The sequence below is a fragment of the Monodon monoceros genome, unplaced genomic scaffold, assembly GCF_005190385.1.
Source record: "Monodon monoceros isolate NGI ecotype Baffin Bay Population unplaced genomic scaffold, NGI_Narwhal_1 Super_Scaffold_18, whole genome shotgun sequence".
Taxonomy (NCBI): domain Eukaryota; kingdom Metazoa; phylum Chordata; class Mammalia; order Artiodactyla; family Monodontidae; genus Monodon; species Monodon monoceros.
This window is the reverse complement of record NW_021703774.1, coordinates 65,880,401-65,908,353: the sequence shown is the minus strand read 5'-3', so window position 1 is coordinate 65,908,353 and position 27,953 is coordinate 65,880,401. Positions and strand designations below refer to the sequence as shown.

General features: G+C 42.3%; 1 protein-coding gene across 3 annotated transcripts; it reads right to left on the bottom strand.

The window, feature by feature from the left end:
• Positions 1 to 6,754: 6,754 nt before the first annotated feature.
• Positions 6,755 to 26,643, bottom strand: CD48 (CD48 molecule). 3 transcript variants are annotated; one of them, XM_029230187.1, is made up of 5 exons: positions 15,432 to 16,497; positions 14,552 to 14,688; positions 11,909 to 12,202; positions 10,238 to 10,495; positions 6,757 to 7,528 (listed from the first exon to the last, which is right to left on the bottom strand). In XM_029230187.1, exons 2-5 carry the CDS (start codon positions 14,568 to 14,570, stop codon positions 7,449 to 7,451), a joined length of 651 nt encoding a protein of 216 aa, XP_029086020.1. In that variant the 5' UTR covers positions 14,571 to 14,688; positions 15,432 to 16,497; the 3' UTR covers positions 6,757 to 7,448. The 3 variants fall into 3 exon arrangements, with proteins under 3 accessions (XP_029086018.1, XP_029086020.1, XP_029086019.1); XM_029230185.1 differs by lacking the exons at positions 14,552 to 14,688; positions 15,432 to 16,497 and adding an exon at positions 26,460 to 26,643 and having other exon boundaries at positions 6,755 to 7,528; XM_029230186.1 differs by lacking the exon at positions 15,432 to 16,497 and having other exon boundaries at positions 14,552 to 14,961.
• Positions 26,644 to 27,953: the final 1,310 nt, after the last annotated feature.

Below are 27,953 nucleotides of genomic sequence, written 5' to 3'. Positions count from 1 at the left end.
GCCTGTGCGTCCGGAGCCTGTGCTCCACAACGGGAAAGGCCACAACAGTGAGAGGCCCGCTTACCGCAAAAAAAGAAAAAAAAAAAGTCTTCCAACAAACAGAAGCCCAGGACCACATGTCCTCACAGGCGAATTCTATCAAACATTTAGAGAAGAGCTAACACCTATCCTTCTCAAATTCTTCCAAAATATAACAGAGGGAGGAACACTCCCAAACTCATTCTACAAGGCCACCAGCACCCTGATACCAAAACCAGACAAGGATGTCACAAAGAAAGAAAACTACAGGCCAATATCACTGATGAATATAGATGCAAAAATCCACAAGAAAATACTAGCAAACAGAATCCAACAGCACATTAAAAGGATCATACACCATGATCAAGTGGGGTTTATCCCAGGAATGTAAGGATCCTTCAATATAGGCAAATTAATCAATGTGATAAACCATATTAACAAATTGATCACAAGATGATCATATGATCATCTCAATAGATGCAGAAAAAGCTTTCGACAAAATACAACACCCACTTATGATAAAAACCCTCCAGAAAGCAGGCATAGAGGGAACTTTCCTCAACATAAATAAAGGCCATGTATGACAAACCCACAGCCAACATTGTTGTCAATGGTGAAAAACTAAAACCATTTCCACTAAGATCAGGAACAAGACAAGGTTGCCCACTCTCATCACTATTATTCAACATAGTTTTGGAAGTTTTAACCACAGCAATCAGAGAAGAAAAAGAAATAAAAGGAATCCAATTGTAAAGCAATTATACTCCAATAAAGGTGTTTAAAAAACAAACAAACAAATATTTGTTGAGGGAATGAGCCAATGGGTTTGTTGTGCTGTCTGCTCCATAGGGAGTCTGCCCAAGCTGGGCTCCCAGGCACAGAGGTTACTGTCCTGGGAGGCATTCATTCAGGAGATCACATTTCTCATTTCACTAAGGAAGGAAAGAAACCATCCAAGGTAGTGCCTATCAGGAACTGTGCAGACCCTCATTGGCAGATGGTACATCAGGGGCAGAAATGTCTGGGTAAAAAGCAGGAGCGGTGAAAGAAATAATCAGTACTGTGAGGTGGAACAGAGGAATGAAAAATTAAGAGATGGGAAGATAGTGGAATAGAAAATGAAGGTGACAGAAATTTGGAAAGAGAGAAGGAGGAGAGAGGAGAGAAGACTGAGAGGTGGGCGTGATCGGGAGGGGACTGGGCAAAGGAACTGTGCTATAGCTTGCCCAGCTGGAGCATGGGGGGATGGGTAGTGCAGCTGGTGAAACAGGGAAAGGTCCTGTGGTTACCACTTTCCAGCTGGTACAGGTGTCTCTGGGCTAAATCTGTCCCCTCCCCCACCATGCAATCTTCTGAGAAGGTGGGAGGAGTGTGGGAGAATAGCAGGAGGTTGGGAGGAGAGGAAAGCACACCTCTCCAGGTGCAGGGGCTGACACTTTAACAAATGTGCTTAAATATAACCCAAAGGTACTGGAGGAGGTTGATCCTGTTATTCCTGGACAAGAAGTAAGGATAAAGGATGGAACATTTCTACGACTGCTTTGCTCTCAGCAAGAGTTGTGTAAACACACATGGTCAAAGAAGCCATTTAAATCTAAAACCCAATGAAGAATTTTGGAAAGACTTCTGCCAACACCCAACATTGTTTCCTTAAGAAGAGTGTTCAGGAAAAGAGCTTGACACAGAGCCAGGCACATAGAAAACCTCCATCAGTGTTAGTTCTTATTAAGCAGCTCCCAACACAGAGCCTCAGTATGCAGCATGGCCAGGCACTTGCTAAATATGGGCAGGGAATGAATGAACTCATTGATCCAAGGGTCCAGGTTTAATTTGCCTGGTCCCACCTCCAGGGCCAATCCAAGCTGTTTGTGCAGAGTCAGATATGAAAGCTGCATTCTCTCAGTTCACAGGAGCTCCTGGCCTTGCAAACCTTCCATGTGTCACCTTGTGCTGCCTGTTGGAACAAGCTGGTCCCTGGTGGCCTATCCGATGCACCAGAGAACGATGGGAACCTGGGAGTGACCAATGGAAAATTTAACTTGAGAAGGGAAGGAGTGTGGTATACAGGAGCAGAGTAGGGCAGGCAGTGGAGGAGCAAACCAAGTCCCATGGACAGGCCTAGAATCATGAAGCTAAGTTCAGAACAAGGAAGCTTAGAGACCTTTTCTTGTACCTTGAGGCTCAGAAAGTGGTCCATGGACAGCAGTGTTAGCATCCTGTGGGGGTCTTGTTAGAAATGCAGAGTCTTGGTCTCCACCCCAGACCTACTGATTCAGAGCTTGCATTTTAACAAGATCCCAAGGTGATTTGCTACTGTTAAAGTGAAGGTTAGAGAAGCACTGGACTAATCCAAGACTTTTTTTTTTTAACATCTTTATTGGGGTATAATTAGTTTACAATGGTGTGTTAGTTTCTGCTTCATAACAAAGTGAATCAGTTATACATATACATATGTTCCCATATCTCTTCCCTCTTGCGTCTCCCTCCCTCCCACCCTCCCTATCCCACCCCTCCAGGTGGTCACAAAGCACCGAGCTGATCTCCCTGTGCTATGCGGCTGCTTCCCACTAGCTATCTATTTTACGTTTGGTAGTGTATATATGTCCGTGCCACTCTCTCATTTTGTCACAGCTTACCCTTCCCCCTCCCCATATCTTCAAGTCCATGCTCTAGTAGGTCTGTGTCTTTATTCCCGTCTTACCCCTAGGTCCTTCATGACCTTTTTTTTTTTTTCTTAGATTCCATATATATGTGTTAGCATATGGTACTTGTTTTTCTCTTTCTGACTTACTTCACTCTGTATGACAGACTCTAGGTCCATCCACCTCACTACAAATAACTCAATTTCCTTTCTTTTTATGGCTGAGTAATATTCCATTGTATATATGTGCCACATCTTCTTCATCCATTCATCTGATGATGGACACTTAGGTTGCTTCCATGTCCTGGCTGTTGTAAATAGAGCTGCAATGAACATTGTGGTACATGACTCTTTTTGAATTATGGTTTTCTCAGGGTATATGTCCAGTAATGGGATTTCTGGGTCGTATGGTAGTTCTATTTGTAGTTTTTTAAGGAACCTCCATGCTGTTCTCCATAGTGGCTGTATCAATTTACATTCCCACCAACAATGCAAGAGTGTTCCCTTTCCTCCACACCCTCTCCAGCATTTATTGTTTCTAGATTTTTTGATGATGGCCATTCTGACTGGTGTGAGATGATATCTCATTGTAGTTTTGATTTGCATATCTCTAATGATTAATGATGTTGAGGATTCTTTCATGTGTTTGCTGGGAGTCTGTATATCTTCTTTGGAGAAATGTCTATTTAGGTCTTCTGCCCATTTTTGGATTGGGTTGTTTGTTTTTTTGACATTGAGCTGCATGTGCTGCTTGTAAATTTTGGAGATTAATCCTTTGTCAGTTGCTTCATTTGCAAATATTTTCTCCCATTCCAAGACTTTTTAAACTTAAACTTGCTGCCATGGAGCCATCAGAGGGCAGTGCTGCAGAGCTCCCCAGAGCTGACTGAAGGATGACAGGAAACTTGTCTTCAGACTTCAGTTCACATGAGGCTATTCATGGTAAGAACTTTAGGCCAATGCTGGAATATCTTCTTTGCACAAAGACAAAGGCTTGAGTTCACTGATAATCATCCCACTAACTTTTGAAATCTATTAGGGTCTGAGGAACACATGAGAATCAGGTTTGATCCCTGTACTAGAACTCTCAGAGAAGCAATTGTCTTGGCCATAGGGTATGAGGCATCCTCAAGGCAAACCTGGCTTCATGGGCATGTGACCTAAGCAATCAAACAGGGCCCTATGCTCAGAAGGGTGCTACACTTGGTTTAGTACTCTGCTGTCACCATCTTGAAATTCTTTTTTTTCCCCTTTTTTGTAATTTAATTTTTATTTTATATTGGGGTATAGTTGATTTAGAGTGTTGTTTTAGTTTCAGGTGTACTGCAAAGTGAATCAGTTATACATATAAGTATATCCATTCTTTTTCAGATTCTTTTCCCATATAGGTTATTACAGAATATTGAGTAGAGTTCCCTGTGCTATACAGTAGGTCACTGTTGATTATCTATTTTATATATAGTAGTGAGTATATGTTACTATATGTAACATAGTGAGTATATGTTATTCCCAAACTCCTAAATTATCTCTCTTCCCCACTTTTCCCCCCCGGCAACCACAAGTCTGCTCTTGAAGTCTGTGAGTCTTTCTGTTTTGCAAGTAAGTTCATTTGTATCAGTTTTTTTTTTAGATTCCACATATAAGTAATAACATATGATATTTGGAGTTGAAATTCTTAATAATTTTATCTTTCAACTTGTGTTTTAATTGAAGTCCGTTGAGACAAGGGAGCCACACACATGAGCAGGAGATGTGTGCGCTATGCATGTCAGTCACTGTTCCTTGTGGCCTCATTCATGGTACCGCATGAGTGCAGAATCCGGTAGATGCACAATGCACAGTTCAGTGAGACTCAAAACAAGTACAAAGGAATTGTGTTACGGAAGCCACTGGCTTCCAGAGAGTGCTGGTAGAATGTGTGTGGACGTATGAGCTATGAAATATGAACTGAGTAATTTCAATGATTCTACATACAAAGTAAATATTCTGTATTTCTTTCAAAACTGACATTGCACAATATAAACAGTAAAATTCATAGTAATAATTTAAGATTTTAATTTTCCTTTACTTAGAACATCTTTAAATAGCAAGTTAAAAAATACCATCCCAAGTAGAAAGAGTCTGTGGAAGAAAGGAAAAAGCTTCATTTTGGTACATTTAATGGCACTCTTTTCCTGCTTTTTGAACAAGCGGTCCTTCATTTTCTTGTTGTACGGAGCCACACATATTTTGTATCTGGCAATGCCTCAAGGGATGGGAGAGACAGAGAAGAGTTGCTGCTGGTGACCTAAGGTGGGATTTGCCGCAAGTTTTTAAGTAACTAGAACCAATAGCAACGTGATGCCTGGAGAGGTGTGCCTGTTCTTTAGCAGCCCAGGAATATGCTGATTTGTGATATAAAGTGACATTTCTTTCCTCTTACTACTTTCCCCAGAAATGCTCTTTTATTCCATTCATGTGTATGTGTGCATGCATGCCTGTGTGTGTGTGTGTGTGTGTTTGTGTGTGTGTGTTTCTCCCAACAAAACCTCCTCCTCTGCCAAAATAAAGCGAAGGAAGAGGGGAGGACACTGCACACAGAAAAGAGATCTAGACAGCCTGATTGGAGGATGCAAGCTGATCAGAGGTCAGTTTGGGATTGGACTGCAGGCTGGGCTGAGAGAGAAGAGAGAGGGTGTCTTAGGGAGCCCAGGTTGTCTTGTTGTAACAAACAAACACAAACTTTCTTGTCACGCATGTCCAATGCAGATCAGACAGCCGGCTTCCAAGCAATGGCTTGAACCGAGGCTCCTTGCATTATGTGGTTCCAATTCTGAGTCCCTCACTTTCTGTTACATCAATTCTACCCGCATTCTATTGGCTAAAACCAGGTACAGGGCCCCAGTTAGGTGAAATGGGAGCTGGGAAAAAGAGTTTTTCTATTGGCTGATGTATTAGTCAGGGTTTTCCAGAGAAACAGAACCAGTAGCACACTACAAACACACATTTAAAGAGATTTATTATGAGGAATTTGCTCATGCAATTATGGAGGTTTACAAGTCCCAAGATCTGAGTTAGCAAGCTGGAGACCCAGGAGAGCTGATGGCGTAGTTCCAGTCCAAGTCTGAAGGCAGGAAAAACCAAATGTCCCAGCTTGAAGGCAGTCAGTTAGGAGGAGTTCTCACCTACTTGTGGGAGCCTAAGCCTTTTTGTTCTTTTCAAGCCTTCAACTGATTGGATAAGGCCCACCCACACTGGAGAGGATAATCTGCTTTACTCAGTGTACTGATTCAAATGTTAACCTCACCCAGAAACACCCTCAGAGACACACCCAGAATAAGGTTTGACACATAAAATTATTAACCATCAAAGTCCAGAAAGAAAATGAAAGGGTTTGTTGAACACACAGTATTGTCTCTGCTACAGCGGTGATGAGGGGAAGGGGAGGTAAGGCTGATTTGGTGTAAAGAGAAAGTGGTCTGTGGTGGAACAGTTCATTGAAAGGGAAGCACATCCTTTAGTGACCCTCTCAGCTCCAGACCCATGGAGAACCTTAGAGGAGGAGAACATACAGCAAAAAATCCAGGTGTTATGTCGATGGTGGGCCTGGTAGCTCTTACCTTCCTGTAATGAAAGACCCTGGTGACAGCATTTAGTCGATTTGATGGTTTTTTGGATCTCAGGACACAACTAGGACATGAAGAGCTGCCCATACAGCAACAATGGTGAAAAGAGGAGGAGAGGAAACTCAGCTCCCAATAAGAGGTTTGGGAAGGACCCTCTTTATGTGGTAAAGCTGCATACTCAATATATATGGAATCTAGAAAAATGGTACTGATGAATGTAGTGGCAGGGCTGAAATAGAGACTCAGACATAGAGAATGGGCTTGTGGACACTGGAGAGGAAGGGGAGGCTGGGATGAAGTGAGAGTGTAGCACTGGCAGATATCACTGCCCTGTGTAAAATAGATAGCTAGAGAGAAGCAGCCACATAGCACAGGGAGATCAGCTCGGTGCTTTGTGACGACCTAGAGGGGTGGGATAGGGAGGGTGGGAGGGACGCTCAAGAGCGAGGGGATATATGTATATGTAGAGCTGATTCCCTTTGTTATACAGCAGAAACTAACACAACATGGTAAAGCAATTATACTCCAATAAAGATGTAAAAAAATCAGGGCAAAAAAAAAAATAAGCTGCATACTCAGTTCTGGGGGAGTAAGCCTGACCCCACATTCCCAGGAAACCTAATAAGTATGTTCCTCACAGAGGCTAGAACAGGCAAAACACTGAGAAGGAGACCAGAACTTGGTGGGGGAGGAGTTTGAGAGCTGGAACCCCAGGAGGTTTGGCAAGGATGTGGAAGCGAGAGTTAGAGACAGCACAAATTACCTCCCAGCCACGTAGGCACACAGGAGGCAGTGGTCCCAGGTGTTGCCCTTTGTATCTCCATGTTCCAGTTTGTCTAGGCTAATGGAGCAGGCATTGTCCGACAAATTTGGGGCAACTTTAGGAATCCACTTTGGCAGTCATATCAAATATTTATTCCAACAAGAAAACATTGCATAATACATTTTGCCCATTTTTTGATGGGAAGAATGCATGTGTATATGTATGTTAAAAAACAACTAGAGGATATAAAATAAAATATTACCGTGGTTTAAAAAAGTTAATTTGAAAATCCTTGTAGGCCTCTCAGTACTTTCACCCATCCTATATAACCAGAACTTCTGTCCTGGTTAATATTATGGTTACTGATGAGGGCAAGGTCTTGCATTCTTGAAGTTTCACTTTTGAGTTAGAAGAGTTTATCTCAGATCCATAGGAGACCAAGAACAGTGGTTACCATGATCACTAGCCAAGTGGCAGTCCAAGCTACTCCAGAGGATGGGGCTGAAAGAACAAGAAAACACAAAACATTTAGGTGTCTTGATTAATGTGTTGAGAAGGGGCAGGGGTACTGGACATTGGCGTGGGAGCTTATAGAGCAGGGGAATTGTTTCCTCCCTCAATCCAGACCCAGTGTGCCTGGGACATCCTTTTCCCAGATTGAGCAAAGCTCAAACTCCCAGATGTAAAGTATAAAGAGTACAGAAATCCCTGAAATATCACTGGCTTAGCTGAGTCCTGTACTTGAAGGTTACCTTGGCACCTCTGTGGACCTGGGAAAGAGTCACTCTCCTACACTGGGCAGCAATTAAGTAGGGCAGAGCTTCAGGTGCAGTTGATAATATGATGCTATGCGTTAACTTTAGGGAAGGAAGTATTAGTTCCCTTCCCTGTTTCTCTACACTACTAACCATCAGTACCAAATAGGAGGAAAAAAGGGGTAGGAAAAAAAAAAGAAAGGGAAATAAAGAGATACAGAAGGGGAAGGCAGGATACTGATAAATTAGGGAAGAAGAATTAGGGATACTTTTCTAGGATAATTTGGATAGCTAAAAAGTGACAAGATGGGGCTTCCCTGGTGGTGCAGTTGTTGAGAGTCCGCCTGCCAATGCAGGGGACATGGGTTCGTGCCCCGGTCCGGGAAGATCCCACATGCCGCGGAGCGGCTGGGCCCGTGAGCCATGGCCGCTGAGCCTGCACGCCCAGAGCCTGTGCTCCGCAACGGGAGAGGCCACAACAGTGAGAGGGAGAGGCCACAACAGTGAGAGGCCCGCATAACGCGAAAAAAAAAAAAGTGACAAGATGGGCTTAGCCCTTCAAAAAATAGATGTATTATTGCTTTCATCCTCTCAGTGAATGAGCAGCCACTTTCATTCTATAAAGGACAGGGATTGTTTCTCTTCCTTTTTCTGGATCTCAGGATATGGTGGTGATATAAAGGCGGTGTTAGGACCACCCAGCCAACTGGTGGTCTTATGGTCAGACACCAAAGTGTCCTACTGGGTCTATGGTGGCAGAAAAGCAGGGCATATCAGTAAAGACTAGAAGAGACATGACCAGTTAGTTGGGAAGAATACTGAACATACAGTTTCCATAGCTCATGTGTGGGAGCAGAGGTAAAGAAATTAGCACAGGTGGGCAGAGTAGATTGGGTCCAAGAAGACCATGAAAGAGCCATGTCTCCAGGGGCCATGATCCCTGATGATTGGGTATGACAGGAATCTCAGGTAAATGTTGGCACCACAGGTATGAGTTATTCTGGAGGGATTTGTACACCAGGGCTTGGGGATATGATTTCAGGCCTGTGGAGAGCACAGGGCCTGAAATGCTGAAGATGGTGATCCAAATTTATTAAGTGGTTGCCAAATCCCTAGTGTCTCTAGAATTAAAAGGATGGGGCCTAAGTTAACTACCATTCATTGAGGACTTGTTAGATACTGTGCTAGGTAGTTATCTGTATTGCCTCCTTTAATCCTTATAACAGTATGAGATAAGAACTATTGTTTTGTCTTATTTAAGAAGGACATGACTTCATACAGAGTGAAGTAAGTCAGAAAGAGAAAAACAAATCCCCTAGGCTAATGCATATATACGGAATCTAGATAAATGGTACGGATGAACCTACTGGCAGGGCAGGAATAGAGATGCAGACGTAGAGAAAGGACTTGAGGACACAGCGGGGGAAGGGGAAGCCGGGACGAAGTGAGAGAGTGGCGTTGACATACATACACTACCAAATGTAAACTAGATGGCTAGTGGGAAGCAGCTGCATAGCACAGGGAGATCAGCTCGGCGCTGTGTGACCACCTAGAGGGGTGGGATGGGGAGGGTGGGAGGGAGGCTCAAGAGGGAGGGGTTATGGGAATACATGTATACACACAGTGATTCACTTTGTTGTACAGCAGAAACTAACACAACACGTAAAGCAATTATACTCCAATAAATATGAAAAGAAAAAAGAAGGACGTGACTTGGAGAAGCTAAGTAACTTGTTTAGCTAGTAAGTGACAGTCCCAGGATTAATCCCAGGTGTAACTGACTCCAAAACCTATGCTCATAGCTACCGCACTATGGGACCTGTGTAGGCTTGAGAGAGAACGAGGAGTGATGCTCTAATGAGTGGATCCTCCCAGGAGACAGAGAAATCTGAAACACGAAACCCAGAGTTTGCTTTTCCAGCTTCATCAAGGAGCATACACCTGAGGAAGAACAGAAAGTCTCTACCTTAGGATCAGGTTCTCCTGTTCACCACTTGTTCTCACTCATGCTCATCCAGTTGGCCCTTTTTTCCTTCGCTGCCCACCAGAAATGCCTCTGTGTTGCTGCCCAACAGTGTCTGGACCGTTCCCCTACTTGCCCTTTTTCTCCCTGCTCACCCTGAAATCTCAGATTATCCTGCAAGGACACTGGCCTCAGATTCCAGGATGATGCACTGTTAGAGCACGGCAGGAGAAGGGGAAATCAGGGCCCCTGTGCCAACTGCCCTTTGCGGATGAGGACCCTGAGCTCCACAAAGCCGAGGTGAGCTGCTGAGAGGCGGTGAACCCTCTCAGCAAGGCAGTGAAACCTTAGAGAACCCAAGTCGTCCATGCCTTTGGGATTCTCCACTAATTTCTGTGCCAGGAGGCTGAATAAGATCTCCATGATTTTATTCCTTCAAGAGAAAACTAGTTACCCTGTGCCCACCTCAGCTCCCCTGGCAGTATCTCTTACCCAGTACACAGGGTGAAGTGAAGTTGACTGTGTTATTTTGGCTGCTCACAGGATTGCTGACTTGGCAGGTATAAGAACTGGAGTAGTTTTGTGGTGTGTGGGTCACTTCAAGCACACTGCTCCGAGACTCTTTTGGAAGGGACTCTGCATACCAGGTGTAGTTTACAGGCTGGTCCTGGATCACACAGGACAAGGTCAGGTGACACTTGTTCACTTCCTGTGTCTTCTTGACTTCTATGACAGGCTTTGGTACAGGGTCTAAAAATGAATATGTTAAGATGAGACAATGGGTTTATGCATTTATGAAGCATTTATGCTGGGAGGGTTTCGCCAACAAAGTACAGAGGGAGCCCCAGAGGGCTGCAGGAGCAGTCATGGAGAAGAGGCCCCTGCAGAGGGAGCCAGTGAGCAGTTTTGACCTCTGGAGGCTTCAGACTGAAAGAGCTACTCCTTGGAGTGAAGCTAAGCTGGATCCAGAAGGGGGAGCCATGCACCCAGAAACAAAAATGGGGTTATGACAATCTGTGGGCCAGAAAGAACAACAGAGGTTTAGCATAGATATCAGCGGGGTTGGACTTGGCTAGGGCAGACTGGCTCCCAGATGCCCCCTTTGAGCTGTCAGAAATTCCTGGGCTGGACTGAAGGATAATTCTTCTGCTAATCGCACCCTCAGGGTCTTATCCCTAGGCAAGTGTGCTAAAGCCAAGCCAGCTTGTGGATTTTAAGATATTCAGAAATTTTGCAAGCTGGTTGTGAAACCATTAGCAGTTTGGAGGTGGCTGTGGTGGGAGTATTTACCACAGAATTTGGTAAATGATATAAATTTGGGATTTTTTTAAAAACCACTGTAAGAGCCTTTGAATCTTTCCTGTTCCCAGTACGTCTTGAACTTTCAGGCCATATGACATGGAGGAAGTGAGTGAGAAGGGGATTTTAGCCTCTTAGACCGTTCTTCCTCCCCTTCAGCCCTTCTTGACTCTTCTAAACTCCTTGCATTGCTTTAAATAGTCCTAGTTTTCTTTTTTTTAAGAAATTCTTTTTTGCTAAAGGTACATCAAATTGGTCTCCATCGCTTGCCATCAACAGAATCTTACCTAATGGGGCAGAGATGGCAAGATCTTTCTCCAAGTTCACACAGCTAGTAAGTTACTGACCAGGGTTTTAAACCCAGGTCTGTCTGACTCCAAGTATAATGTTCTAGCCCTTACTTCACGTATACTCGTTAGGCTGGCACTAGGAGTGGAAGTTTTTTTCCCACCCATTCAGTAAGATAAAAACACTCTTGAACGGCTCTTGCCCAATCCTTTATCTCTTCTATCTTTTTCCTTATGTTTGATGAAGTCTTTGTTCAGTTATGTTATTAAGAAGAGCTCAGAACTGATTTGCGTTGATCACAGGAGAGCATGAAGAGAATAGAGAGGAAACCATCCTTACTGTTTTCTTTATCTTCAAATCTTAGACTCCTTAATGTCAGAAGAGGTTTTAAATGTCCCAGAGTAATCTACTTCGAGTCTGGCTGGCCCAGCCTCACTTCCAAGTGGAACGGGCTCCAGGAGAAATGAATTAAGCCTATCCTGAGGTTTTTCCCTCCCCCTCCCAGGGAGAGTCCCCTCCCAGTGGTCTGTCCAGGGCCCTGGAGTGGGGACTTGCCCTTTGGTTCCCCTAACTCACCAAGCACCACCAGTGAGATCTTCCATTCGTCCTCGTACCCAGGGTCCTTCAGCACCATCAGGAGGTAAGTGCTGCTGTCCTCCTTCTGGACGTTATGGATGTGCAGTGTGCCACTTTGAAGATCAAGCCTGACCCTGTCCTTAAATTTAGTATTGAAGTATTTAAGCTGACCGGATTCCCATTCTACAATCTTCTGGTCAGTAGTATAAAACCAGGTGAGTGTTTTGTAGTTCCTCGGCAAACTGGAGATTGACAGACTTATGTTGCTGCTGGAGATGGCATATTTTGAATAATCTGCCAATGAGAGGCAGAGTGAGTGAGACCCATTTTAAAAAAGGCAGAGCTGCCCAGTGGCCCAGGCTTTGGCCTGGGCTGGTGGAACAAAGAAGAAGGAAGAGCCTTTTGCTTGGGAGCAGTGAGTATGATCTTTATCAGAGGACCTGACCCCTGATCAGGAACTCAGTGATAGTCAGAGCTTGAGAAGTGGGAGATGTGCTTATAATCCGTCTAATTCTGCCCTAGAGGATAAAGAAAAAGGACACTGAGCCAGCCCTGGCTCTCTCCCTTACTCTCATAACAGGACATTTTCAAAGAAAATGATGACGAGTCACGTCTCCTCTCTGTGCTTGTGTTCCTTGTGTTTCAATTTAGTTCTCCAGCAGTAGGTAAGAAGTAAAGGAGAAACAAGGTTAGAAATGAAAGGGAACCAGAGTTAGTCAGTGACAAAGTATTATAGGAGAGTGAACGCATTTTATTAATAAAAATATTGTGCTATTTTTCTGGCTTTTGTGATTTTTGTATTTGTCAGCTTTTAAAAAAACTTGTGATACACTGGGCTTTCTTTTCTCATTCTAACTACATTCATTTTTGTTCCTATTTGTATTTACAGTTCTGTTCTCTTTCTCATGAGGGCACTCCAAATTGTATAAGCCTCAGTTCTAAAAAACCTGGTTTCTTGAATGCACGGAGAAAGAAAAGGTGATAGCCAGAAGACATAAGATGAAGGAAGGTCTGCTAACTCTCTCTGTGGAGGGAGGAAAACTAAGTGTAAATGTATAGGCTGAGAAAGAGCAGTAGAAAAAAGCTAATGGTAGAGGAAAGAAGAAATATGATCTATATCGCTCTTACCTCGTATACTGTCACACAAAACTTCATATTGTTTAACATCGTATCTATATCTATTTACTTTCCACATGTCTATCATTCCCGAAAACATTCTTTTCAATAAAGATTCAAAATGCCTGTGTCCCCAGGTCTTTCAAGTTCCTAGTCACTAATCCTTCCAACCATCCATCTATCCATTCAACAACCAGTTATGGAGCATTTAATCTATGCCTGGTGCGTTCACAAACACACACAGGCATTTATTTCCACAGTGTTTCTGATTGATCCATTCCATACTTTATAATCTCTGACAGCCTAGGTCAGTGTTTTTCAACCTTGGCATTATTGACCTTTTGGACCAGAGAATTCCTTGTTGTGAAGGGCTGTCCTTGTGCATTGTAGGATATTTAGCAGCCTCCCTGGCCTCTGCCCACTAGATGCCAGTAGCCTCATTCCAGTTGTGACCATCAAAAATATCTCCAGACAATGCCAAATGCCCCCTGGGAGGAAAAATCTTCCTGCCTTCATTCTGCTGGCCTAGGTCATCCTTGGTAGACTCTCCAACAAGTCTCAGACATATTCTTAGGAAGACAGCACAACCCACAATTAACCGCTTTATTTCTCAGTAAGAAGTCACAGCCAACCACCAGGATGGCTTTTTTTGAATCATTACACATAGGTGGTGAAGGAAGGAGGAAGGAAAGCTACAATATCCTGTGCATATCTATATCTTAGAACTCATATCATATTAAAGTGATCCATTTAATATCTATTACTTGCCTTTATCACCAGATCACATGCTTCCTAAGGACAAAAAATGACTCATGAGTTTAACTCATTTTCCATTGTAGTATGATGGTTAAGATCATGGGCTCTGGGGACTTCCCTGGTGGTGCAATGGTTAGGAATCCGCCTGCCAATGCAGGGGTTCTAGCCCTGGTCCAGGAAGATCCCACATGCCGTGGAGCAACTAAGCCCATGAGCCACAACTACTGAGCCTGCGTGCCACAACTACTGAAGCCCACGTGCCTAGAGCCCGTGCTCCACAAGAGAAGCCACTGAAATGAGAAACCTGTACACTGCAACAAAGAGTAGCCCCAGCTCGCCACAACTAGAGAAAGCCTGCGTGAAGGAACAAAGACCCAATACAGCCAAAACTAAATAAAGAAAGAAAGAAAGAAAAGAAAAAAAAAAAAGATCATGGGTTCTGGAATTAGACTATGCAAATCCTGGCCCACTTATTAGCTGTATAACCTTGAGCATTTTACCTAACATCTCTGCCTTTGTTTTAGTATTTATCTTACAGAGTTTGTGAAGGTGAAGTTCATGTGTCAAGTTTACTGAGTTAAAGGATGCCCAGACAGCTGGTAAAACACTACTTGTGGATCATCTATACGGGTTTTTCTGGAAGAGATTAGCATTTGAATCAGTAGACTGAGTAAGAAGATCACCCTCACCAATGTGTGTGAGCATCATCCAATCTACTGAGGGCCAGAATAGGACAAAAAGGCAGAAAAAAAAGGCAAATTTGTTTTCTACCTTGAGCTGGGATATCCATCTTCTCCTACCCTTGGACATCACTGTTCTTGGTCCTTGGACCTTAGGACTTGAACTAGGAATTAGACCATTGGCTCCCCTGAAGACTCTTTGTGGAAGGATGAATGAAGATGAGTTCACTGAGAATGAAGAACACAGAACATATCGACTCAAATCATGAGTCTATATGCTCTCAGGCCTGTGGATTTGTACTGGAACTACACCTGTAGCTTTCCTGGCCTCCATCTTGCAGGTGGCAGATCATGGGACTTCTCCAAAGAAGTACATAATATGGGTTATGCTTCCATAACTGCATGGGCCTCATAATAAATCTCTTTCTATATATTTATATATATATCCTATTGGTTCTTTTTACTCTAAAGAACCCTGACCCAGAGTTACACAAATAAATGCTTAGGATACAATCAAATTAATACAAATAATCAATACACATAAAGTACTTAGACTAATACTTGGAAGATTAGTAAGTATTCAATAAATGTCATGTATTGTTTTATTATATTACCTACATTAATTTTGTATCCATAACATCTAGTACTATGCATTAAGTACTGAGATGTTTAACAACTGCCTGTTGAACTTACTTTATTGTACCAAAACAGTGGTAAAATAAGGACTAGACTAATGATATATTTTTAAGGAATGAATGCCTATATGTGAATCTGGAAGAGTGAAGAATGTTGAAGTAGGGGCCAAAATTCCAAAAACCTGTAGCAGCTCCTGAAGAAGCTTTCACTTGTAGGCTAGGTCTAAAAGTAAAAGACATCAGCATGCACAAAAGAAAAACAAAAACAGGTCTTTGGCTAGGACATGTGATGATAAGAAAGAGGCCCCAGCACCATGGTAGGACCAGAAAACTTACCTGAAGCTTCCTTGGGGAAGGAGGAATGAAGATGAACACAATGAGGAATGAAGAATGGAGCATATAGACTCAAGTCATGATCCAGAGCCAGTTATAATACACATCATTTCTCCTTGTGAGAATGGGGTCTGCTTTATAACAATGAGATCTTGTTTGTCCAGGGTATCCCCAACATGCTCAAAAAAACTTCAAACTAAAGTGTAAGGGGGAGGGAGAAACCATAACAGACCCATAGTCACTAAGATTGTGAGCTTCTCAAAGGCAAAGACCATGTCTTACTCAATCCCCACAATACTTGGCTCACATTTGTTGTTTAGTATAGAATGAAAGAATGAATGAATGAATGGCAGGGATAAAAATGTATACATAAGTGTTCCCAGTTGTCTCCTCATGACCTCCTACTAGTCACATTTTTCTTACTTTTAATCTCACTTAGCTTTTTTTTTTTTTTTTTTTGCTTACTTCTTAAGATCGGTTTGGACTGAAAAGGCAGAGAGGAAAGGAGAAGATAAACAGAGGCCACTCAGGTTGGTTTAGGAAATAGGGGTGCTATAGTACTAAGGCTTAAAGGAGTGAGAATCTCTGGGCAGCAGATGAATGGGATGGTTTGAGAAGACTGAAGAGGACAGGAGAGGATATGATAGGAAGTATCACTATAGCTTATAAATTGGATTCCCTTTAACATCCTTTGAGAGACTTCAAGTAGAAATTTGAGTTACTATTTAATTACTTATGACCAATGAACTGTGTTTCTTAAGTATCATAATGTGCCCAAACTGGGCCAGTGAAGCAGCCCTGTCTTATGGTTGGGTCCTGAATAAATGAATAAAAGATGACTATTATGACATAGACGGCAGAGGAGCAATTGAAAAGCTGCCCAGAAACTCTCAAAAGAAACAACATAAAAGAGTGTTGAGGAGACAAGAGAAGATGGCGGAAGAATAGGATGCGGAGATCACCATCCTCGCCACACATACATCAGAAATACATCTACACGTGGAATTGCTCCTATAGAACACCCACTGATCGCTGGCAGAAGACCTCAGACCTCCCAAAAGACAAGACACTCCCCACGTACCTGGGTAGGACAAAAGAAAAAACAGAGACAAAAGAATAGGGACGGGACCTGCACCAGTGGGAGGGAGCTGTGAAGGAGGAAAGGTTTCCACACACTAGGAGCCCCTTTGAGGGCGGAGACTGCGGGTGGCGGAGAGGGGGAGCTTCGGGGCCGCGGAGGAGAGCGCAGCAACAGGGGTGCGGAGGGCAAAGCGGAGAGATTCCCGCATAGAGGATCGGTGCCAACCAGCGCTCACCAGCCCGAGAGGCTTGTCTGCTCACCCGCCGGGGCGGGCGGGGATGGGAGCTGAGGCTCTGGCTTCGGAGGTCGGATCCCAGGGAGAGGACTGGGGTTGGCGGCGTGAACACAGCCTGAAGGGGATAGTGCACCACAGCTAGCCAGGAGGGAGTCCGGGAAAAAGTCTAGACCTGCCGAAGAGGCAAGAGACTTTTTCCTGCCTCTTTGTTTCCTGGTGCGCGAGGAGAAGGGATTAAGAGCGCTGCTTAAAGGAGCTCCAGAGACAGGCGCGAGCCGCGGCTAACAGCGTGGACCCCAGAGACGGGCGGGAGACGCTAAGGCTGCTGCTGCCGCCACCAAGACGCCTGTGTGCGAGCACAGGTCACTATCCACACCTCTCCTCCCCGGAGCCTGTGCAGCCCGCAACTGCCAGGGTCCAGGGATCCAGGGACAACTTCCCCTGGAAAACGCACGGCGCCTCAGGCTGGTGCAACGTCACGCCGGCCTCTGCCGCTGCACGCTCGCCCCTCATCCGTACCCCTCCCTCCCCGCGGCCTGAGTGAACCAGAGCCCTCGAATCAGCGGCTCCTTTAACCCCGTCCTGTCTGAGCGAAGAACAGACACCCTCAGGCGACCTACACGAAGAGGCAAGGCCAAATCCAAAGCTGAACCTTGGGAACTGTGCGAAAAAAGAAGAGAAAGGGAAATGTCTCCCAGCAGCCTCAGAAACAGCAGATTAAATCCCCACAATCAACTTGATGTACCCTGCATCTGTGGAATCCCTGAAGGGACAACGAATCATCCCAAATTGAGGAGGTGGATTTTGGGAGCAAGATAGATTATTTTTTCCCCTTTTCCTCTTTTTATGAGTGTGTGTGTATATGCTTCTATGAGAGATTTTGTCTGTATAGCTTTGCTTTCACCATTTGTCCTAGGGTTCTAGCCGTCTGTTTTGTTTGTTTATTTTTTTGTGTTTTTTTACTTTTAAAAAATTTTTTCTTAATAATTATTTTAATTATTTTATTTTATTTTATCTTACTTTATTTAATTTTAACCTCTTTCTTTCTAGTTTTCTCCCCTTTATTCTGAGCCATGTGGAGGACAGTCTCTTGGTGCTCCAGCTAGGCGTCAGGGCTGTGCCACTGAGGTGGGAGAGCAAACTTCAGGACACTGGTCCACAAGAGACCTCCCAGCTCCATGTAATATCAAACGGCAAAAATCTCCCAGAGATCTCCATCTCCACACCAACACCCAGCTTCACTCAACGACCAGCAAGCTACAGTGCTGGACACCCTATGCCAAACAACTAGCAAGACAGGAGCACAGCCCCATCCATTAGCAGAGAGGCTGCCTAAAATCATAATAAGACCACAGACACCCCAAAACACACCATCAGACGTGGACCTGACCACAAGAAAGACAAGATCCAGCCTCATCCACCAGAACACAGGCACTAGTCCCCTCCACCAGGAAACCTACACAACCCACTGAACCAACCTTAGCCACTGGGGACAGACACCAAAAACAACGGGAACTACAAACCTGCAGCCTGCAAAAAGGAGACCCCAAACACAGTAAGTGAAGCAAAATGAGAAGACAGAAAAACACACAGCAGATGAAGGAGCAAGGTAAAAACCCACCAGACCTAACAAATGAAGAGGAAATAGGCAGTGTACCTGAAAAAGAATTCAGAATAATGACAGTAAAGATGATCTAAAACCTTGTAAATAGAATGGAGAAAGTGCAAGAAACATTTAACAAAGACCTAGAAGAACTAAACAGGAAACAAGCAATGATGAACAACATAATAAATGAAATTAAAAATACTCTAGATGGGATCAATAGCAGAATAACTGCGGCAGAAGAACGGATAAGTGACCTGGAAGATAAAATAGTGGAAATAACTACTGCAGAGCAGAATAAAGAAAAAAGAATGAAAGGAACTGAGGACTGTCTCAGAGACCTCTGGGACAACATTAAATGCACCAACATTCGAATTATAGGGGTTCCAGAAGAAGAAGAGAAAAAGAAAGGGACTGAGAAAATACTTGAAGAGATTATAGTTGAAAACTTCCCTAATATGGGAAAGGAAATAGTTAATCAAGTCCAGAAAGCACAGAGAGTCCCATACAGGATAAATCCAAGGAGAAACATGTGAAGACACATATTAATCAAACTATCAAAAATTAAATACAAAGAAAACATATTAAAAGCAGCAAGGGAAAAACAACAAATAACACACAAGGGAATCCCCATAAGGTTAACAGCTGGTCTTTCAGCAGAACCTTTGCAGGCCAGAAGGGACTGGCAGGCAATATTTAAAGTGATGAAGGAGAAAAACCTACAACCAAGATTACTCTACCCAGCAAGGATCTCATTCAGATTTGATGGAGAACTTAAAACCTTTACAGACAAGCAAAAGCTGAGAGAGTTCAGCACCACCAAACCAGTTTTACAACAAATGCTAAAGGAACTTCTCTAGGCAAGAAACACAAGAGAAGGAAAAGACATACAATAACAAACCCAAAACAATTAAGAAAACGGGAATAGGAACATAGATATCGATAATTACCTTAAATGTAAATGGATTAAATGCTCCCACCAAAAGACGCAGACTGGCTGAATGGATACAAAAACAAGACCAATATATATGCTGTCGACAAGAGACCCGCTTCAGACCTAGGGACACATACAGACTGAAAGTGAGGGGATTGAAAAAGATATTCCATGCAAATGGAAACCAAAAGAAAGCTGGAGTAGCAATTCTCATATCAGACAAAATAGACTTTCAAATAAAGACTATTACAAGAGACAAAGAAGGACACTACATAATGATCAAGGGATTGATCCAAGAAGAAGATATAACAATTATAAATATTTATGCACCCAACATAGGAGCACCTCAATACATAAGGCAAATACTAACAGCCATAAAAGGGGAAATCAACAGTAACACATTCATAGTAGGGGACTTTAACACCCCACTTTCACCCATGGACAGATCATCCAAAATGAAAATAAATAAGGAAACACAAGCTTTAAATGATACATTAAACAAGATGGACTGAATTGATATTTATAGGACACTCCATCCAAAAACAACAGAATACACGTTTTTCTCAAGTGCTCATGGAACATTCTCCAGGATAGATCATATCTGGGGTCACAAATCAAGCCTTGGTAAATTTAAGAAAATTGAAATTGTATCAAGTATCTCTTCTGACCACAACGCCATGAGACTAGATATCAATTACAGGAAAAGATCTGTAAGAAATACAAACACATGGAAGCTAAACAATACACTACTTAATAATGAAGAGATCACTGAAGAAATCAAAGAGGAAATAAAAAATAACTAGGAACAAATGGCAATGGAGACACGAAGACCCAAAACCTATGGGATGCAGCAAAAACAGTTCTAAGAGTGAAGTTTATAGCAATACAATCCTACCTTAAGAAACAGGAAACATCTCGAATAAACAACCTAACCTTGCACCTAAAGCAATTAGAGAAAGAAGAACAAAAAAACTACAAAGTTAGCAGAAGGAAAGAAATCATAAAGATCAGATCAGAAATAAATGAAAAAGAAATGAAGGAAATGATAACAAAGATCAATAAAACTAAAAGCTGGTTCTTTGAGAAGATAAACAAAATAGATAAACCACTAGCCAGACTCATCAAGAAAAAAAGGGAGAAGATTCAAATCAATAGAATTAGAAATGAAAAAGGAGAAGTAACAACTGACACTGCAGAAATAAAAAAGATCATGAGAGATTACTACAAGCAACTCTATGCCAATAAAATGGACAATCTGGAAGAAATGGACAAATTCTTAGAAATGCACAACCTGCCAAGACTGAATCAGGAAGAAATAGAAAATATGAACAGACCGATCACAAGCACTGAAATTGAAACTGTGATTAAAAATCTTCCAACAAACAAAAGCCCAGGACCAGATGCCTTCATAGGTGAATTCTATCAAACATTTAGAGAAGAGCTAACACCTATCCTTCTCAAACTCTTCCAAAATATAGCAGAGGGAGGAACACTCCCAAATTCCTTCTACGAGGCCACCATCACCTTGATACCAAAACCAGACAAGGATGTCACAAAGAAAACTACAGGCCAATATCACTGATGAACATAGATGCAAAAATCCTCAACAAAATACTAGCAAACAGAATCCAACAGCACATTAAAAGGATCATACACCATGATCAAGTGGGTTTTATTCCAGGAATGCAAGGATTCTTCAATATATGCAAACCTATCAATGTGATAAACCATATTAACAAATTGAAGGAGAAAAACCATATGATCATCTCAATAGATGCTGAGAAAGCTTCAACACCCATTTATGATAAAAACCCTGCAGAAAGTAGGCATAGAGGGAACTTTCCTCAACATAATAAAGGCCATATATGACAAGCTCACAGCAAACATCATCCTTAATGGTGAAAAATGAAAGCATTTCCACTAAGATCAGGAACAAGACAAGGTTGTCCACTCTCACCACTCTTATTCAACATAGTTTTGGAAGTTTTAGCCACAGCAATCAGAGAAGAAAAGGAAATAAAAGGAATCCAAATCGGAAAAGAAGAAGTAATGCTGTCACTGTTTGCAGATGACATGATACTATACATAGAGGATCCTAAAGATGATACCAGAAAACTACTAGAGCTAATCAATGAATTTGGTAAAGTAGCAGGATACAAAATTAATGCACAGAAATCTCTGGCATTCCTATATACTAATGATGAAAATTCTGAAAGTGAAATCAAGAAAACACTCCCATTTACCATTGCAACAAAAAGAATAAAATATCTAGGAATAAACCTACCTAAGGAGACAAAAGACCTGTATGCAGAAAATTATAAGACACTGATGAAAGAAATTAAAGATGATACCAATAGATGGAGAGATATACCATGTTCTTGGATTGGAAGAATCAACATTGTGAAAATGACTCTACTACCCAAAGCAATCTATAGATTCAATGTGATCCCTATCAAACTACCACTGGCATTTTTCACAGAACTAGAACAAAAAATTTCACAATTTGTATGGAAACACAAAAGACCCCGAATAGCCAAAGCAATCTTGAGAACGAAAAAAGGAGCTGGAGGAATCAGGCTCCCTGACTTCAGACTATACTACAAAGCTACAGTAATCAAGACAGTATGGTACTGGCACAAAAAGAGAAATATAGATCAATGGAACAGGATAGAAAGCCCAGAGATAAACCCACGCACATATGGACACCTTATCTTTGATAAAGGTGGCAGAAATGTACAGTGGAGAAAGGACAGCCTCTTCAATAAGTGGTGCTGGGAAAACTGGACAGGTCCATGTAAAAGTATGAGATTAGATCACTCCCTAACACCATACACAAAAATAAGCTCAAAATGGATTAAAGACCTAAATGTAAGGCCAGAAACTATGAAACTCTTAGAGGAAAACATAGGCAGAACACGCTATGACATAAATCACAGCAAGATTCTTTCTGACCCACCTCCTAGAGTAATGGAAATAAAAACAAAAATAAACAAATGGGACGTAATGAAACTTCAAAGCTTTTGCACAGCAAAGGAAACCATAAACAAGACCAAAAGACAGCCCTCAGAATGGGAGAAAATATTTGCAAATGAAGCAACTGACAAAGGATTAATCTCCAAAATTTACAAACAGCTCATGCAGCTCAATAACAAAAAAACAAACAACCCAATCCAAAAATGGGCAGAAGACCTAAATAGACATTTCTCCAAAGAAGATATACAGACTCCCAGCAAACACATGAAAGAATGCTCAACATCATTAATCATTAGAGAAATGCAAATCAAAACTACAATGAGATATCATCTCACACCAGTCAGAATGGCCATCATCAAAAAATCTAGAAACAATAAATGCTGGAGAGGGTGTGGAGAAAAGGGAACCCTCTTGCACTGCTGGTGGGAATGTGAACTGGTTCAGCCACTATGGAGAACAGTATGGAGGTTCCTTAAAAAAGTACAAATAGCACTACCATATCACCCAGCAATCCCACTACTGGGCATATACCCTGAGAAAACCATAATTCAAAAAGAGTCATGTACCAAAATGTTCATTGCAGCTCTATTTACAATAGCCCAGAGATGGAAACAACCTAAGTGTCCATCATTGGATGAACGGATAAAGAAGATGTGGCACATATATACAATGGAATATTACTCAGCCATAAAAAGAAACGAAATTGAGCTATGTGTAATGAGGTGGATAGACCTAGAGTCTGTCATACAGAGTGAAGTAAGTCAGAAAGAAAAAGACAAATACCGTATGCTAACACATATATATGGAATTTAAGGGGAAAAATGTCATGAAAAACCTAAGGGTAAGACAGGAATAAAGACACAGACCTACTGGAGAACGGACTTGAGGATATGGGGAGGGGGAAGGATGAGCTGTGACAGGGCGAGAGAGAGTCATGGACATATACACACTAACAAACGTAGTAAGGTAGATAGCTAGTGGGAAGCAGCCGCATGGCACAGGGATATTGGCTCGGTACTTTGTGACAGCCTGGAGGGGTGGGATAGGGAGGGTGGGAGGGAAGGAGACGCAGTAGTTGGTTATGTGTGTGGATGCTTAGGATAAAGTAACTGTGTTTACCTGTAGTTTATAACAGAAAATGAAACAGATCTTTCCTGTGCTTACCCATGTTTCTTGTCTGTAGAGAAGCAAAACTAAAACGGGGTGGGGGGAATTCAGATCAAAGGAAGTTGTAATTTCATACAAAAAGTGTCTACCCAGGAAGGAGAAAGAGGTCCTAAAGGGGAAATTCTGATTACTCTAAAAACAAGTCATGTGATTTCTAGTAAAACTTTGAAGAACTGAAAGAGGTGAGTTTTAAAGATATTGATATAGAGTTACCTGGAGCTCTCTAATGAGATCAACTATTTAACAAACCTGTACAAACCTTTCAAGGAAGTAATTTGTCAGTAGATATCAAGACTCCAGATGTGTGTCATGGGGGACAAGATGAACAGAGAGAGTTCCATTTCCTGAGATGGGAAGTCTAATGAGTTTAATCGGCCAGATTGCCATGACTAACTGGAAGGTGAGGAAGTCCCAGTGTTGTGGTGGCTTGTTATGCAGCAGTAGATAGCTGGAACAAAGATGGGGAGTTAGATTTTGGAAATGTGTTTGGAGAGTCTGGAGATGTTTAAAAAGCAGTTAGAAATTCAGGTCTGTGGCTCAGGAGAGAGTGCGGGGCTTTAGAGTTTCCTTATGTTCTTCTCAGCTCTTATCTACCTCAGATTGTATGTGGTCACAATCACAATTTCACATTCTTTATTTCTTTTGATCTTAACAATAACCCCTTGAAAAAATGGTGAGCATATTGTTATATCCATAACAGAGTGGAGAAAATTGAGGCTCAGGAAGCTTTCACAATTTATAGAAAGTCCCATGGCATGGAACTCAGAACATAGATCTTCTGATTCCCAGTTCAAGCTGTTTCCACCACACTCTGTTGTACTGAAGGGAGACAGGGAAGATGCCTACTAGTGATGAGGGGGCCCTGAGGTCAGAGAGCTGAGAAACTCAAGTCTGAGGAGGGATTAAGGAGAAGATTTAAAACTACTTCTTAAATTTCTTCATAAGAGCATCCCTTACTGGGGAGGAGAGAATTACTATACCCCTAGGAAGATCTGGACAGATAACCTGAAAGGAAGTTCTTTGATATCATTCATTCATAGGATTAACAATTATTTATTGAGCCCATGCCATGTTCTAGGCACTGTGCCATGTTCAGCACTGGACAAGGTCCCTGTCCTCACGGGGCTCAAGGAAACAGACAGTCAAGCAGTTCACCAACCATAACTTGGAGTCTGAGGTTTCCAGGAGGAAGTCACATGAAAATGGAATGCTAAGGGAGGAGCTGAAGAGAAGAGAGTGAAGGAAGTTTTAGGCAGGAGGAAAGACATTTGTATAGACCTAGAGGTAAGAGAGACAGAACCTCCTTCAAGGCAAACAGCAAAGTTAAATTTAGATGAAATGTGGTTATGGGGTGAGGAAGTCATAAATTGGGGATAAAAGGACCATCTGGAGGCATAATCTAGACATAAAAAGATTTAGACACATTGACCTAAGTCTAGAAAAGTCCTGAAATATTCCAGTTCTCTTGGCATCTCTATCTTTCCCAACAACTGGATGAATAATTCATGCCAACCCCCACTCCCAAGGTCATATCAGTGCCCTATGAGTAAACTCAGTCCCATGGAGCCCACACAGCCATGAGTACCCTGAATATATCATGTATCTAGGCTTACACAGCCAAAGGGAGCAGAATTTGCCACCCTAATATATGTTTCTTTGGCATATTAATTGTTTTAAGCTGGTTATTTTCTAAAGAAAGAGAAACATTCTGAAAATCATGTAGGAGTTACCCTTTTGTAAGAAACATTTATATTTGTAAGGGAAATTTTCATTTGTAAGGGTGTCTCCCTCTCTGTACCGGAAGAGGACAGAGAGGGAGACCAAGTCTCTAGAAACTCTTATCAACGGAGAAGGCACTAACTTAAGTCTGCCTAACAACCTTACCCTTGTTTACTGTGCTTTTCCTGATAACCTCCCAGAACTGTCACCCTTAACATCCTCTTTTGTCTTTAGCTGAGGATGGTATTTAAAGTGAGGGCTTCAGCCATTATGGCAAGTTATTCAGGTTTTCTTGGTTTCTCCCATGTATGCAATATTAAACTCCGATTTTCTCTTGTTAATATGTCTCATGTCAATTTAATTCTTAGACCAGTCAGAAGAACCTAGAAGGGTAGAGAAAAATTTCTTCCTCTCCTAAACCTGTCATAAACCAGATCCAATGTATTACCACCCTGAGAGGCCTTGCATGAGTGGCCAACAGGGTTTCCTTCAAGCATTGCTATCTCATCTTCCTAAAAGTTATAATTCTATGTCATAATTCTATGATGTTATATTTGTTTCCCATACGAACATTCACTTTTACTCATTTTTTTCCATAGTGGTGAGCATTAAAGCCCCTTAAATGAAAAAGACCTGAGTATTTATTAGGGGGAATAGTGAGAAAGACAATAGCTTAGCTCTCAATTCTCAGACAGGTACTGGAGGGCTGGGCAGCTGTAACAGGGAAAGGAAAGTTAGCACAGGAGGGGACCAGAACAAGCCCATGGCAGAAGAATGAACCTGAACTCTTAATCAGATGTTTGGGGGTTCCTCTGGTGCTGAGTCCTCTGCTCAGACTCTCACTCAGAGACCCTAGACAAGTTTCCTCTCCCACAATTTTGATCTCTCTCTGGGACAATGACAACATCATTTACCTTTGCTCATGACACAATTCCTTGCATAGACAAAGGTCTCAAAGCATGCCTCAAGGAGCACAACACACCTGAGCATAAAATGTGGCGGCTATCAGAGTAGCTTCCTGTTATTCAAAATGAAAGGAGACTTTACAGAGGACAAACCACAGCACTAAATATGAGGGGCCTACTTTCCCATCTCACCAAGGTCCTAATTTTGTCACGTCCCCTTGGGGAAAGAGATGGAGTCTGATTCTCCAGGCTAAGGAAGGCTCCCCAACTCACCACAGCCCTGTTACTAGGATGAAAATACCTGCTGCCTGGAGCCCCTACTCCACTTCCAGGTTGAGCCACACCCCATATTCCCTTTTCCGTCTGACAGGGCTTTCAGTGCACAATTAGAGGCAGACAATTTGTGGAAATTACCTTGTATGCTGGTTGCCAGGAACAAATGAGGCAGCAGTAGAAGTTCCAGAGCCAGAGACAGTTCCCACCTTCTGGAGCACATGCTACTCTCCAGAATTTCCCAGGAACTCTAGAGACAGGCCAGAACCAAGCTAGAAAGGGACCGAGGGCTCTCTTGAATTTGTGTCTTAAGGTTAGAGAAAAATAGCACTGAGCTCTTCTCTCCATTCAGCAACTCGTGGGTGGGGCCTGGGCACCAGAAACAGGAAGTCCCATTGCATTTTTCATATTTTTTTTTAATGCGAGCACAACAGGAACGAACCACTTTGTTTGAATGTGTGTTAGTTTTTTTTCTGGTGAGAGGATCCATAGCTTCTACTTGTTTTCAGAGGTGTCAGTGCTCAGAAAAGATTAAAGACCTCTGATAGAGAATATCTGCTTTTGGTTTTCCAGTTAGGAATCACCCTGATTAATCCAGAGGCTAAAATTGCGGGTACCCACCCAAGGGGATTTCTAGCCTGAGCTAACTTTAAATCATGTGAGGAGTAGATCATGTGTGGGTAGGTTGAGAGCACAAAGTGTGGGAAATCAGACCTACACAGTTTGAATACTGGTCTCCCACCCACAGGTTCTTCCTCCCTTATGATAAATTCACTGTATGAACCTTTACATTGGCCTATCCACTGAACATTAGTAGAAAAGCAAGGTTATTTGACCCAAATGAATGGATTCCACACCCTTGTGGTCTAAGAAATTTCAGGTCCATCCCTCTTGTATCTAAATGAATTATTTCCCCACCCAGGACAATTTGGAGACCCATAAAGTAGCCACAGTCCCTGATACAGCATATTAGTAGCTATTTCCAATTGGGGACATTTCTGATTCTCAACATGGAGATGACAAATAAAAACACTGCTCCCCTCAATCTCTGAACTCTTGTCTTGGAAGTAGTTACCCTCCCCAAAGGATCAGCATGGGGAAATGGAGTCGACTAAATACCAGAAATTGTATATGACACTTGATCATATTGGAGCCCTGTGAGGTGAGAAGGACAGTTATTACTACCTGCATTTCTGAACTGAAACTCAGGGTCAGACTTGCCTGAGGTCATGCTTCAGCTCCAGTCAACCCCAGTTTTCACTCAGCTCTTCCCCCAACGTGGACCACAGTAAATAATTGGACTAGAAGATAAGATGAGACAGGAGTAGAATGAGCAAGGTTGAAATGGAGTTAACTAAGAAAAACTTTAAAGTGAACCATGAAAAAGAAGCTGAGGAGGAGTAGGCAGAGTCAAATGACAGAACAGGGTAAGGGATGGAAGTCAAGATCATGGGATTTGCTCAGACTGATTCCTCTGAGGATTTTTCAAAAAGGCTGTTACCCAGTGGGTTTTCTTTTTGTTTTTTCTCTTGATCTTTTATTTATTTTAATTTTTGAATTTTATATTACTTATTTTTTTATACAGCAGGTTCTAATTAGTTATCCATTTTATATATATTAGTGTATACATGTCTA

Coding starts and splice junctions, on each gene's coding strand:
- CD48 (XM_029230185.1), bottom strand. CDS start 26,541: ATGTGCTCCAGAAGGTGGGAACTGTCTCTGGCTCTGGAACTTCTACTG. Junction 10,496..11,908: donor GATCTCACTGGTGGTGCTTG/GTGAGTTAGGGG, acceptor ATTCATTTTTAG/ACCCTGTACCAAAGCCTGTC. Junction 7,529..10,237: donor CACTTCACCCTGTGTACTGG/GTAAGAGATACT, acceptor TTGTTCTTTCAG/CCCCATCCTCTGGAGTAGCT.